This window comes from Scyliorhinus canicula, chromosome 3, assembly GCF_902713615.1.
Source record: "Scyliorhinus canicula chromosome 3, sScyCan1.1, whole genome shotgun sequence".
NCBI classification, from domain to species: domain Eukaryota; kingdom Metazoa; phylum Chordata; class Chondrichthyes; order Carcharhiniformes; family Scyliorhinidae; genus Scyliorhinus; species Scyliorhinus canicula.
In genome coordinates, this window is record NC_052148.1 from 192,043,706 (window position 1) to 192,059,091 (window position 15,386).

Here is a 15,386-nt window from a genome sequence, read left to right on the forward strand (position 1 = left end):
AATAAATTTAGAGTACCCAATTAATTTTTTCCAATTAAGGGGCAATTTAGTGTGGCCAATCCACCTACCCTGCACATCTCTGGGTTGTGGTGTTGAAACCCACGCAAACACGGAGATAATGTGCAAACTCCACACGGACAGTGACCTAGAGCCGGGATCGAACCTGGGACATCGGTGCCGTGAGGCAGAGCGCTAACCACTGTGCCACGATGCTGCCCTCCGATCCTCGCACTTATCAGGCAGAAACTGTTCACCTGGACCAAGGTCACCATGGCATTCACCAGCCTTCCAGTGGTGACCTCGATGTGCTGGCATGTCGTTGCCAAACCATCCGACAGAACATGGATGGACTCCTCCATCCTCCATTCTAATCTGGTGATGGCATTTGTCAACCTTGCCTCCTGTACCCCTGCCAATCATTGGAGCTCCAACATCTCTCTGAGCATCAGAAGCTTGTCATCAGACTTAGACTCAGCAGGAGCCAAACGCTTATTGTCACAAGCAGGCTTCAATGAAGTTACTGCGAAAAGCCCCTAGTCGCCGCATTCTGGTGCCTGTTCGGGGAGGCCGGTACGGGAATTGAACCCACGCTGCTGGTCTTGTTCTGCATTACAAGCCAACTGTTTAGCCCACTGTGCTAAAGCAGCCCGACTGTGTGCTGTGCTGTCAAGATGGGACCCCGAACTTGCTCTAAAACTAGGTTGTGCCAAGGTGTGCATAGCTTCACTAGTGGATGATGCAGGGAAACCAGTGATGGCTCTACATTTATTGGGTCTTCAGGACCCTCCTCCAAGGTATTCTGGGGACTGGGGCTGATCCTTTTGTTGTTCGTGTGCTCCAACAGGGAGAAGAGATAATTAGTGATTGTCTGAAAATTCACCTACATTAAAGAGCATTCAGCTTCAGTGGGTGGGTGAAGACTAGTAGATGAGGCCTCACTGGTTTGTTGGGAGACACCGACCTTCAGCACAGGAAGGTCCTTTCCGACCAGTTCTATGAGCAGGACAGGTGCTAAAGCAGATGATAAGCTTGTCTCCCTGCTGTCTTTGCTATACATGAGCTAAAGACATGACTTGTGTAGGATGTGACAAGAGGTGAAGATGTAAAAGTGTGTATCAGAGAATCAGTGATGATGTCCCTTGTGCTGGAAATGTGTGAGATCCCTGTGGACTGTAAGCCTGAGAATGCTCGATGGCCTTTTGAGGGTGTGAGTTGTGATTGAGGAGAAGGTTGACTTACCCTGATGTAGCGGATGAGATCATTCATTCTCTTCCTGCACTGGATAGCGTTTCCTTCTGGGGAACACATGTACTGACCGCCCTGACAACCTCCTCCCAAGCCTTGGTAATGAGATTGGTGGACCTTTACCTCCCATCACAGGGGGTGAACTTTCTCCTGTCATCCCTTGACTGCCTGGAGGAGTGCCGCCAGTGCCTTGTCACTGAACTTCGTGGCTCAGTGCTTGTCTCTTCTCAGCGCCACTCCAATGCTTGCCACAATAGGTCATGAGCTGCAGAGAGCGAATGCATTGGTGCTGTTAAATATGGTGCCGAGAAATAGGAGCCAATGAGTTAACAGCAGGGTAAAGGTGCAGTGCACAGAGCTAAAAAGAGGTGGAGGTGGCTCTTTCAAAGTGACCAGATCACCTCACTGGAAGTGGAGATAGTGCGGGTGCCAGTGGCAGAAGGACTTGGGCAGGCTAGGAGAGTGAGCAAAGAAGTGGCAGATGAAATACAATGTGGAAAAGTGAGGTTATGCACTTTGGAAGGAGGAATTGAGGCATAGACAATTTTTGAAATTGGGAAATGCTTAGGAAATCAGAAGCACAAAGGGACTTGGGAGTCCTTGTTCAAGATTCTCTTAAGGTCAACGGCAGTTAGGAAGGCAAATGCAATGTTAGCATTCATGCCGAGAGTGCTAGAATACAAGAGCAGGGTTGTACCGTTGAGGCTGTATAAGGCTCTGGTCAGACCCCATTTGGAGTATTGTGAGCAGTTTTGGGCCCTGTATCTAAGAAAGGATGTGCTGGCCTTGGAAAAGGTCCAGAGGAGCTTCACAAGAACGAACCCTGGAATTAAGAGCTTATCATATGAGGAACGCTTGAGGACTCTGGGTCTGTACTCGTTGGAGTTTAGAAGGATGAGGGGGGTTCTTATTGAAATATACTGACAGGATACTGCAAAGCCTGGATAGAATAGATGTGGAGAGGATATTTCCACTAGTTGGAGAAACTAGAGCCAGAGGGCACAATCTCTGACTAAAGGGACGATCCTTTAAAACCGAGATGAGGAGGAATTTCTTCAGCCAGAGGATGGTGAATCTGTGGAACTCTTTGCCGCAGAAAGCTGTGGAGGCCAAATCGCTGTGTTTAAGATGGAGATAGATAGGTTCTTGATTAATAAGATTAGGAGGGAGAAGGCAGGAGAATGGGGATGAGAAAAATATCAGCCATGATTGAATGGCAGAGCAGACTCGATGGGCCGAGCGGCCTAATTCTGCTGCTATGTCTTATGGACAGCAAGGCATTCAGAGCCAAGGTGAACGATTTGAAAAATCGCTCTAGAAGTCAGAACTTGAGTGTGGTTGGGTTGCTGGAGGGTCCAAGTCCAACAAATTTTATGTTGCAGTTGTTTTGGAAGATAGTGGGGAAGGGGGAAATGGCGTCCCCTCCTGAGTTGGATCAGGCCCACAGGTCGTTGAGCAGAAACCCCATGCTGGTGAGCCACCGTATGCGATCATCGCGCGCTTTCACAGTTTTCAAGGCAAAGGGAGAGTTCTGTGGTGGGTAAAGATCATCGGGACTCCAGGTGGCAGGGCCATGTTGTCAGGATCTGTCAAGATGTTGGAGCGGAGGTGGCCAATAGGTGTGTTGCATTCAACAAGGCCAAGAATGCATTGTATCATTGTATCAAAGCAATATTTGATTTGGCATGGTTTACCCTGCATGCCTCCGAGTGACTTATCATAGAATCCTAGAATTTACAGTGCAGAAGGAGGCCATTCGGCCCATCGAGTCTGCACCGGCCCTTGGAAAAAGCACCCTACTTAAGCCCACGCCTCCACCCTATCCCTGTAACCCAGTAACCCCACCTCACCTTTTTGGACACTAAGGGCAATTTATCATGGCCAATCCATCTAACCTGCACATCATTATCAATTGAACGATTATGGGCGTGATATAACGGAAAAGTCTCTATGTGTCATTTGTGGGGGGTTTTGCTGGGAGTTTCCCCTCGGCTCTTTCAGCCTTGGGGAGATTCTCACTGGTTGAGCCCACACATAGGGCGGGTTAAACTAAATGGGAACAAAGTCACATTGCGAGCGCATTTAGCTGCGTGTTTCCCGGCACTCGCAGGGCAAAGGAACACAGTGCTATAAACTACACCTGGAGGGATAGGGGACCTCAGCGAGGAATGCGCAGCCAAGGTTGCACATAGCTCCATTGATGCACAATCAATGGACACGAAACGTAGGTGAAGTCCGAAACGAAAGGCTTTAATCAGCAAGAAGTGAGCCCGGCAGCAGACGTACAGAAATGGCCTGGCTGCTGGGGACACGGGTTCTTATACCCCACCTCGTAAGCGAAGCTACCTCCCTCTTAGCCAATAGGAATACGGAGAAACAATATACCTGGGCCAATGGGCAGCGAGCCCTCTGCACCAATGGCAGCTCACACTCTCAGGTACCGTAATACTCCTAGTCATACTACCACATTCACCCCTTGTTGAGGGTCGCGAGGCTGCAGACAGTGAGGGGGGGGGGGCGGGTATAAGGCTGCCGAATTTGAATGTGAGGCTCTGGAGGTTACATTGGAAGTCTAACCCCAGGAGTGCTGCCGCGCAGAGGTTAGGGAGGACGAATAGTTTGTAGTTTTTAAACTTCCTACCCTGGACCGTGAGGTCCGCTATGCAGCACCCCGTGATCTGTACTGAGTGAGAGCCGGAGGCCAGGGCGCAGCGTCTTACCGTGGCATTGGCACTTGGCCAAGGTCTCCAAGGCAAAGGGGATAGATCCAATACCTCGGATACCTTGGGGAACTGCATATTAAAGTGAGACTAGCTGTTCCGCTTCAATATGCAGATTTTGCCAAAACGTGATCCCACCTGTTGTGTTCTGCGATGCACACTGAACTGCTGGTGACTGAACTGGAATGATGATTTATTGATTAACACATGGAAAGATAACAACCCGAAAGCTATACAGACTAGGCTACTATCCGAGTTTCGTGAACTCTCCTTGTACATCTTTGTGTGGCTGTCCTGTTCTATGCCTCACTACCAACCGCAAGAGTCAGATGTCACATGACCGATGTCTGTTGCCACCAACTGGTTGGAAGTCGCATTGCTAACTATGTACAATGTTATTCACAGCATATCACCACACCGCCCGCAATGGGTGGGTTTTACATCGCAACGTCTTGTGAGATCTCACAACGTTGCGAGCTGGGTAGATCCCGGGAGCAGTGTCTTCCCGCTTCTATCAGCCACGCTGCGCTGCGGTGAGCTACTTTTCGGGTGCAGTGTGGCCATTCGATCGTGCCCTTAGAATGATTTTCCTCACTGGTGAGCTGAACTCGCTGGCCAGACCGGCTCCTCCGACATCGGGGCGCCGTTTTGAAAGAGTGCCCCGATCTCAAAGTGAGTTTGAAGGTTCACCAAACCCCCCACCCATGGGAAATGTCACCACCTTCGCACACATGGACATTACTCCCCCCCCCCCCCCCCCCCCCCCCCAAAGCAAAGCCACTCCGCTATGGGGTCCCTTATGGGGCTTGGACCGCTATGGGGTCTCTCTTCAAGCAACCCATGCCTTCTTCCAGCCCCACCATTCCAAGATCCCTGCCCTTCACCCCAAACCTTCCAGAGGCACCTACTTACCTGCCCTGGATCCGCCCACCCTTCATTCCCCCTCCATCATCCTTTCATGGGTATGGACCTGTCAGGCACTGACCCTTGGAAATTCCATCCTGGCACACGGACACCCTGGCAGCAGCACCCTGGCACCCTGGCAGTGCTCCTGCTGATTTTGCAGTGCGACCCGGACACCTTGACAGTGGTGGAGTTCTGCCTAATGCTTTATCGTGGTTAAGTGACCGTATAGCTGCGCGGGGGGCGGGGGGGGACTGTTCTTTCTGTTCTTTGTAAAAAAAAAAAATCTGTCTTTTTGTTGTTGATATTATGCAAAAATTTGAATAAAAATTATTTTTTAAAAAAATAATAATAATAAAAAAGTGACCTTATAGCGTTCTTGCACTTAGAAAAGGTCAAGTATATCAGGAGGGGTTCGACCGAAGGGTTCTATCCGAGGTGGCTACCTTTCATTTCCTATTGCAGGGCGCTGGTCACCATCAGATGTTAGGGGGGGGGGGAGATTGGGATTTACTTTGTGTTTTGTCTTTGTTGTTTTTCTTTGCGGGTGTGAGGGGGGTGGTTGAGTCTAGAATTGTAATTGTGCGAGTTGTGTAATATGATTTTATGATGTTATATTGAAAACATTTTCTTAATAAAAATATATATTTTTTAAAGTCTCCAGAACGGAAAATTCTGCCTGTAACATCTACTTTCATGCCAGATAGAATGTGGAAAATGTCTCCATGTTAAAGGTGCCAATTCTAATTGCCATCTTTGGCTGAGACGCATTTATGCCAATATTTGTGCCGACACCTCCTATGGTGATCTCAGTATCTATTGTCAGATTTGATCTCTCCCATAGTTAGTTGCTGTATGATATTAATGGGGTGGTAGATGGATAGTATTAGTAAGATTGTGGCCTTGACAGTGAGGGTGTAGAGGAAGCCATAAAAAGCAAGGCCTGGGATAAAGAAGTCCAGATAAACGTAACAGCAGGACCTAAATATGATTTTTCTGCTTTGTTTCCTGCCCGGCAACCAGTTACATTGACTGGGAGGGAAGAACAGCTGCAAAAGATCACAACCGAGGGCCCTTGGGGACAGTACCAGGCAATCAAGTGGTGGGGATAAAGCCAAATAATTTGGGTAGAGAAAGAGGTCATATAAACTAGAGGGAGAGAAAGGCATCAGGGGTGGAGGGAGAGAAAGAGAGACATTCGAAGTAGATGAAGTGACAGAGAGAGACATCTGGATTGGAGGAAAAGAGAGAGAGAGGCAAAGCATCAAATCTAAGCTCTGCAATCCTGCCACATCCAGCCGTGAATGGTGGTGGACTATTAAACAAATCGCTGAAGTAGGAGGCTCCACCAATATCTCGATCCTCAGTGATGGAGGAGGCCAGCACATATGTGCAAAAGGCCAGGCTGAGGCTTCGCAACACTCTCCAGCCAGAAGTGCCGAGTGGATGATCCACCTTGGTCTCCTCCGGAGGTACCCAGCATCACAGATGTCAGTCTTCAGCCAATACAATTCATTCCATGTGATAGGGGCTGTTTAGCACAGGGCTAAATCGCTAGCTTTGAAAGCAGACCAAGGCAGGCCAGCAGCACGGTTCGATTCCCGTATCAGCCTTCCCAAACAGGCGCCGGAATGTGGCAACTAGGGGCTTTTCACAGTAACTTCATTTGAAGCCTACTTGTGACAATAAGCGATTTTCATTTCATTTCAATGCCAGTGGTGAGGTGTGAGTGACTGCCCTTGACATCAGGGCAGCATTTGACCGAGTATGACATCAAGGGGCCCTCTCTAAACTGGAGTCAGTGGGAATCAGGGGGGAAACTCTCTGCTGGTTAGAGTCATGCATGGCACAAAGGAAGATGGTTGTGGTGGTTGGAGGTCAATCATCTCAACTCCAGGACATCACTGCAGGAGTTCCTCAGGATAGTGTCCTAGGCCCAACCATCTTCAGCTGCTTCATCAATGTCCTGCCTTCCATCATAAGGTCAGAAGTGGGGATGTTTGTGAATGACCATTTGCGACTCCTCAGAAAATGAAGCACTCCGTGTCCAAATGCAGCAAGACCTGGGGCGAAATTCTCCGACCCCACGCAGGGTCGGAGAATAGGCGGGAAGCGGCGTTATTTCCGCTCCCGCAGGTTTTTCAATTCTCCCGCCGGTCATAAACCGGCGTTGTGCAAATCCCGCCGGCAGCCTGTGAAAACAGCTGGCGCCGGCGGGATTTCATTTTTTAAAAAACTTACCTCAAATCTCCAACCCGGATGGGCCGAAGTCCCGCCGCTGGGAGGCCTTCTCCCGCCGCCGAGGTTTAAACCACCTTGGTGGCGGCGGGCTCAGCGGAGCGAGCAGGCCCCCGGGGTCCTGGGGGGGCGGGGGGCGATCGGACCCGGGGGGGTGCCCCCACGGAGGCCTGGCCCGCGATCGGGGCCCCCCGCTCACTCTGCGGGGCAGTGCCGTGGGGGCACTCTTTCTCCTTCCGCTCCGCCACGGCCTCCGCCATGGCGGACGCGGAGGAGAACCCCGCATCGCGCATGCGCCGGCAGTGACGTCTGCGGCCAGCTGCCGCTGACGTCACTGCTGGCGCATGCGCCGACCGCCGAAAGCCTTTCGGCCAGCCCCGCTTCCGACGCCGCCGGGTGTTTGCGCCAGTCTTCTGGTGCAAACTGCTCCGGCGCGGGGCTGGCCCCCAAAGGTGGGGAGAATTCCCCACCTTTGGGGAGGCGCGACCCCTGAGTGGTTGGCGCCACTCCCCTACGCCGGCACCCTCCGTCACGCCGGGTAGGGGAGAATCCAGCCCCTGGATAATATCCCGGCTTGGGCTGACAAGTGCCAAGTTACATTCACGCCACACACATGTCAGGCAATGACCATCTCCTACAAGAGAGGATCTAACCATCGCCCCCTGACATTCAATCGCATTACCATTGCTGAATCCCCCACATTTAACATCTGGGGGCTACCATTGATCAGAAACTGAACTGAACTCGCCACATTAATACTGCGGCTACCACGGCAGGTCAAAGGCTAGGTATCCTATGGTGAGTAACTCATCTTCTGACTCCCCAAAGCCTGCCCACCATCTGCAAGGCACAAGTCAGGAGTGTAATGGAATACTCTCCACTTGCCTGGATGAGTGCAGCTCCAACAACATTCGAGAAGCTCAACACCATCCAGGACAAAGCAGCCCGCTTGATTGCTTCTTCGTCCACAAACATTAAATCCCTCCACCACCGACGCACAGTGGCAGCCATGTGTGCAACTACAAGATGCACTGCAGTAACTCACAAAGGTTCCTTAGACAGCACCTTCCAAACCCACGACCACTACCATCTAGTAGGACAAGAGCAGCAGATACCTGGGAACCCCACCACCTGGAGGTTCCCTTCCAAGTCACTCGCCATCCTGACTTGGAAATATATCGCCGTTCCTTCATTATGTTCCTTGTTCTATCACTGAGGTAAAATCCTGGAACTCCCTCCCTAACAATGGGTCTACCTACACTTGAAGGACTGCAGTTGTTCAAGAAGGCAACTCACCACCACCTGAAGGACAACTAGGGATGGGCAATAAATGTTGACCTAACCAGCGATGCCCAAATCCTGTAAATGAACTTTTTAAAAAGGACTGGAGAGAGAGGAAGGTACTGAGAGGAGTGCGAGGTTCGGGACTGTGGAGGGAAAGGCTTGGGACTGGAGAGAGCGAGTGAGAGGTTCAGGCTGGAGCGAGAGAGAGGGGCAGGACTGGAGAGAGTCGAGCGCAGTACTGGAGAGAGAGGTGCAGGACTGGAAAGAGACAGAGAGACTCAGGACTGGAGGGAAAGAGAAAGCAATGGGGCTGGAAAGAGAGTGGCTTGGGACTGGGGAGAGAGAGAATTGGGACTGGAGGAAAAAGGTGCAGGACTGGGGAGAGGCGAAGGATTGAGCGAGAAAACCATTGGGATTGGAGAGAGAGTGGCTCGGGACTGGAGAGCGAGAGTCGGGACTGGAGAAAGGCACAGGACTGGAGGGAGCAAGAACGGTGTTGGGGCTGGAGAGTGGCTGACAGGAGAGAGAGAGAGAGAGAGGCTCAGGACTGGAGAGAGAGAGAGAGGCTCAGGACTGGAGAGAGAGAGAGGCTCAGGACTGGAGAGAGAGATGCTCAGGACTGGAGAGAGAGAGAAAGAGGCTCAGGACTGGAGAGAGAGGGAGAGAGAGGCTCAGGACTGGAGAAAGAGAGGCTCTGGACTGAAGGAAGGGAGAGGCATTGGATCTTGAGGGAGAAAAAGGTCATCAGGAATGGAGGTGGCAGGGAGAGAACAGCTGCAATCGGAAAGAGGCCAAAGAGGGGTCAGAGGGCACACCTGTTCCCCTGGCCCACACGTAAGTGCTATAAAGGGCACTTACATTGTGTGGTTGGCAGTTCACCTCACCTTTCGTTGTTTGGTTTCTAATCCCTGGGAAATCTGGGAAGCAACAGGTAATTTTAAATTGGGCTCTCAGTGGCACTGTGAGAGCCTAATTTAAATGTATTAATGAAGCATCCCATGTCTCCACTGTATGGCCTGCAGATGCCATGATATCTCCCACCATAAAAAAGGTGATTGGGCATGTACAGCATTGTGAGGAAATGCTTATGTTTAAGTCTTTATCCAACACCTAACTTCTTCCCACCAATAATGAGGGGATTAATTTAAAAAGGCTTCTATTTTTCAGTATATGTTAGGTGTGTAATATTTTTACCTTTAGTCATGATACATTGCTTCATTAAATTTGTTGTATTACAAGCAATCTACAAATCATTGACACATTTAGGTTACAGCAGGACTGTGGAAGCATGAGAAACTGTACTTCATCTCGGAAACTACCCTTGAGGTAATAAGTTTTTGATGTAATACCAATGCAAAGCAACTTTTGGAAATCTGAAATAAAGACACAAAATGCCGCGAATACTGAGCAGGTTTGGCAGCATTTGTGGAGAAAGAAAAAGCTGGTACGATCAGGGGCAGGTACAGTTTCAAAAAGTCTCTGGATCCCAACGCCTCCAGGATGCACCCCAGTTTCAAAGTGTGGGCAAGTGGGAGGGAATCAGGAACTTGCATGTCTCTAGTTAATAACCTGTTAAGCTCCTTAAGGATCTTGTTAACAGGCCGACAAGGGCAAGAACTGAATTTTCACTTTGGAAAGCAGCAAATCAAAACAGTGTAATGCATGTTAGTGCACAGCTACCAGGTTCAATGAAGAAAGAAGTGAATTTTTTTTTAATGCAGCGTACGGTATTGGGACCTTGGGGCTTTTGCACCAGATCTTGTGCATTGTCTCTTATTTGACCGTTTTGGCTACTTTTGTTCACAGTGAAGATGCTGGTTCTCTGAGGCGATGCCTGCTCTCTTCGGCAAGACAGCGGCAGGCTCAATCATGGGCCTATTTTTTCGCCTATTTTCTAAGGAGCTGTATCCCTCTGCTCCCGACCCATTCATGTATCTGTCTAGATACATCTTAAATGATGCTTAAATGACAGGAACAGGCCCTTCGGCCCTCCAAGCCTGCGCCGATCCAGATCCTCTATCTAAAACTGTCACCTATTTTCGAAGGGCCATCTGCCTTTACTACTCACACTCTGCAGGCAGCTTCTCCTCCTGGTAACACATAGCGCCACTAATTGGGTGCCAAGTTCGCCTCCAACCCAATTAAAACATTTACATTTCAGAATAACATTGCATGAAGGACACTTTTATTAGCTGTTTCTCGCTATGTGAGCATCACTGGCAAGGCCAGCATTTGTTGTCAGTTCCTAATTGCCCTTGAGAAGGTGGTGGTGAGCTGCCATCTTGAACAGTTGCAGTCCATCTGGTGTATCTACAGTGCTGGTAGGAATGGACTTCCAGGATTTTGACCCAGCAACACTGAAGGTATAGTTTCAAGTCAGGATGGTGTGTGGCTTAGAGAAGAAATTGCCGGTGGTGGTGTTCCCATGTGCCGGCTGCCTTTGTCCTTCTAGGTGGTAACGGTAATGGGTTTGGAAGGTGCTGTCAAGGGGGCCTTGGTGAGCTGCTGCAGTGCATCTTGCTCTTGCAGCCCAGGTTAGAGAAATTGGCTTCTGGATCCTGATTTGAAAATCAAACCCATCATTTCAGGTCGATGATGTTTCTTCTCAACTGAACCAGTTCTGAAGAAGGTTCATCAATATGAAACATTGGGCTGGATTTTACCATGGGTTCAGCGCCAAACCAAGGTCTTGAATCTGCCCTTGCCAGCAGCAGGCAGCCTCCTAATTGGAACCATGGCACAACAGATGAGCACAGCTGAGGCAGATTGGGAAAAACAGGATGCTTCAAAATGGAGGTGCCTTCAGTGAAGGGTGTAAAAACAAATAAAATCAGAGGAGTCCAGCAGGCATGGGGGCCACTCCACTGTTGGCAAAATGCTGGTGGCTCATGAAAAAGCACCCTTAATAGAATCTTTAAATTTTTAACGTTGGCAAGTAAACTCTGTTTAGCGGACAGCCGATCCGTGTCCGGTCCCACCATTGGGAATCTTTGCTAGTGCTAGAACTGCAATGGGGCGACATTCCCAATGTGTCTCCTGCTTTTTCCCAGCTCCTCACCCCCTCAACCTGACCTCTCAGCCCATCACCCTGTAACTGGGTAAATCCTGTCAGTTAACTTTGTTTACATTTCCACAGATGCTGTCAGACCTGCTGAGTAATATCAGTACGTCTGCTTCTGTTTGAAGACTATGTGTATTGGCTAATAGATCAATTTCAACTTTTTGGTATTTCCCAGCCTCACCTAGAAGTCCAAGGCCAATTGGCCGTTAACCAAAAGTTTAGCAGAACGCTCCCATTATATAGTTCAATTTTGTCCCCACAGTTATTCCAGAGAATTCTCGGAGTAAATCTGCATATTTAGTTCCAATTAATATTAGATTTTTGTACTGCAAGTTTCACATTTTCACTGTTGTTTCACAGCGCCAGGAACCCGGGTTCGATTCCTGGCTTTGGTCTCTGTCTGTGCAGAGTCTGCATGTTCTCCCCATGTCTGCATGGGTTTCCTCCGGGGTGCTCCGGTTTCCTCCACAAGTTCCGAAAGACGTGCTTGTTGGGTGAATTGGGCATTCTAATTTCTCCCTCAGTGTACCCGAACAGGCGGCATAATGTGGTGATTCGGGAATTTTCACAGTAACGTAATTGCAGTGTTAATGTAAGCCTACTTGTGACACTAATAAAGATTATAGATTATTATTATACACACAACTGTCTTCTGACCAACTTTCCAGTCTGTAAAGGTGTTATAAACAGAGAAAAGTCTTTCCGCAAACCACCCCGTTTCAAACCTAGTTAACTGACAGGAATGGGCAATATTCAGATGAACTGTGCACCTAAAGCCAACTGATTTTATTATTTCTCCTGAGCTTGAATTGGATTAGATTTGTTTATTGTCACGTGTACCGAGGTACAGTGAAAAGTATTTTTCTGCAAGCAGCTCAACAGATCATTAAGTACATTAGAAGAAAAGGGAATAAAAGAAAATACATAACAGAGCAACACAAGATAGATAATGTAACTACATAAGCACCAGCATCGGATGAAGCATACAGGGTGTAGTGTTAATGAGGTCAGTCCATAAGAGGGTCATTTAGGAGTCTGGTAACAGCGAGGCAGAAACTGTTATTGAGTCTGTTCGTGCGTGTTCTCAGATTTCTGTATCTCCTGCCCGATGGAAGAAGTTGGAAGAGTGAGTAAGCCGGGTGGGAGGGGTCTTTGATTATGCTGCCCGCTTTCCCCAGGCAGCGGGAGCTGTAGATGGAGTCAATGGATGGGAGGCAGGTTTGTGTGATGGACTGGGCGATGTTCACGACTCTCTGAAGTTTCTTGTGGTCCTGGGCCGAGCAGTTGCCATACCAGGCTGTGATGCAGCCAGATAGGATGCTTTCTTGGTGGTAGCGTCGACGTGGGTGGACCAGGACAGATTTTTGGAGATGTGCACCCCTAGGAATTTGAAACTGCTAACCATCTCCACCTCGGCCCCTTGATGCTGACATGGGTGTGTACAGTACTTTGCTTCCTGATGTCAATGACCAGCTCTTTAGTTTTGCTGGCATTGAGGGAGAGATTGTTGTCGCTGCACCACCCCACTAGGTTCTCCCTCCTGTATTCTGACTCGTCGTTTTTCAAGATCCGGCCCACTATGGTCGTATCGTCAGCAAACTTGTAGATGGAGTTGGAACCAAATTTTGCCATGCAGTCGTGTGTGTGTACAGGGAGTAGAGTAGCTGGCTAAGTATGCAGCCTTGCGGGGCCCCTGTATTGAGGACTATTGCGGAGGAGGTGTTGTTGTTCATACTTACTGATTGTGGTCTGTTGGTCAGAAAATCGAGGATCCAGTTGAAGAGTGGGGAGCCAAGTCCCAGGTTTTGGAGCTTTGATATGAGCTTGGCTGAGACTATGGTGTTGAAGGCGGAGCTGTAGTCAATAAATAGGAGTCTGATGTAGGAGTCCTGATTGGAGAGGGGAGGTTATTTTTTTACATATTGTCAGGGTAGCAATCTGGTGTAGTGGATTGTTCACTCATTGTAAAACTGGCAACATTTTTATTTCTTTGAAATCAATGGAATAAATATTGGACAATTTGTACAATGGATAGGCAATTAGCTCCATCAGATTACTGCCAAGCGATAAAGATGAAAATTACTCAATAGATTCAACTCTGGCACCACCTGCAGCCTTGCTGGTAATTTTGTGGGGAATGGGGTTATCCTTTTCCAGATTCAGAACGTTCCTCTTTGTTAAGTCCATTGGATGTAATGTTTGCTTAAAGTTCCATTGTACGTCTTTTGGATTATATGGTTGGAAATGTTATGCGTTTTGCTTTCATAGTTCTATTCGCTTTTCCAAGCATGTGTTCTTTAAGTTGTAAGTTTTTCAAGGGGCCTGGGAGCCTTTGTTTATACAGCCTTGTGCCAGTATAAAAGTGATATTGATCTCATAACTGTATATTGTTGCCAATATAAACTTTTCGGAGCTATAAAAGCTGTTCTGGATGTGTTAGGGAAACTTACCACCCAAGAGCTGGCTTTTTGATGGTTTTAACCAACATTGTGTAGGCAAGAACACCTGTGAAACTGAAATTGGCATGATGTTCTCACAATCTTCAGCGTCATTGCGACCATGTTCTGATGCGATTGGCAGCTAGACAAAACAGATTGTAATGGCCTTAAGTGTTGCAGTACACCAGTTGTAAGAAACAATTAAATGCATCTGATCCAAATTATTGTGTTTACTCTTGCAATTAAAGATACAGTTTTCAATATATTTTTGAATTACTGTGGCAATGCATTTCATGATTTGAACTTCAGACGGTGATATCTTGTATTTGCACTGATATTTAGAATTATAACAGAAGTCATAGCTGAAAGAGATGACATGTAAAGTAAAATTAAATCCAAAGATGAATTAGCATTGTGCCAGCCAACGTATAGGGTGATTAGGGTTCTTATTTGTGGTTCATGTCTTCATTGTTCGTATGAGAATTTCAGATTGGACAGGAATTTGGATTCCTCCAGTTAAAGTCGATATTAACATTATAATCAGTGTATGTTCTAGCTATGATTAAAATTTTAATACCTAACTGATGTTGTTTTACTGCAGTACTGTTTTAGCACCACTCAAAATCCCTGGTGCCAGTAGGCAAATTAATTTGAATATCTTAAATGTTATAGGATCTTTCAGAAAATCCTGCATATTTATTTCAAAAGCCTAGTTATGATTGGGAGGAGCTATAGATCAAAGTAGTGTATGGATAATGATCAATTTTTTGCATAATTTCAGGCAACTGATGAGCCTTCAACAAAACCCTTTGAACAAATTGTGGCAGGAACGAGCCTTGTGCCTTGGCAGTAGCGCCACCTGCAAAAATTCTCTTGGTGGTCATATTTCAGGAGCGGTTTTGGGATTTGGAGAAGATGAATTAGGTAATCGACTCAATGTTGCTGTTAGAGCATCTGTTCATATTTACCAGAGACATATTTAATTGGATAAACAGAATTTCTCGATTATAAATCAGACAATTAATTTTCTTTTTGTAATTGTTGCACATTCCGTGAAAAGTAATTAAATCCACTACAATTCACCATCAAAAAGCTGGTATCTTATCAAGTTTTGCATCATCCAGCGCCTGAAGCAGCAAGAGGTTCAGATAAATAATGGCTCATATGGTTTATGAAATGTTATGAACTCAATCATTAAATTGCAACTTTGTAAATATACTCCCCATTTTGCGGCACGCTCTATATAATATACGCTTGAGTCCCCTGTAATTTTACTTTAGGTTTGAAAACTAATGTTGCAGTTTCAAGGAAATTATCTTAAAGAGTATAACTTAATACGTGTAGCTAATGAATGACTGTGTTCTGCTGCCCTTATCCAAACTTGCACCATTCCCTGTTCATTCATTACTTCTGTGCTCATTGACATACATTATGTCCAGCGATGCCGCAATTTTTAAGTTTGCATCCTTGTTTCCAAATTCCTCCATGAGCTCAACC

At 47.5% G+C, this 15,386-nt stretch overlaps 1 protein-coding gene across 6 annotated transcripts in view; it reads left to right on the top strand.

The window, feature by feature from the left end:
* The window catches only part of LOC119963184 (hedgehog interacting protein), a 286,709-nt gene that overhangs the window by 173,524 nt on the left and 97,799 nt on the right, over positions 1 to 15,386 (top strand). For all 6 annotated transcript variants that reach the window (XM_038791916.1, XM_038791917.1, XM_038791919.1 and 3 more), the window contains exon 10: positions 14,671 to 14,813. In XM_038791916.1, the coding sequence (XP_038647844.1) occupies positions 14,671 to 14,813 (143 nt within the window). The remainder of the gene's footprint in view (positions 1 to 14,670; positions 14,814 to 15,386) is intronic.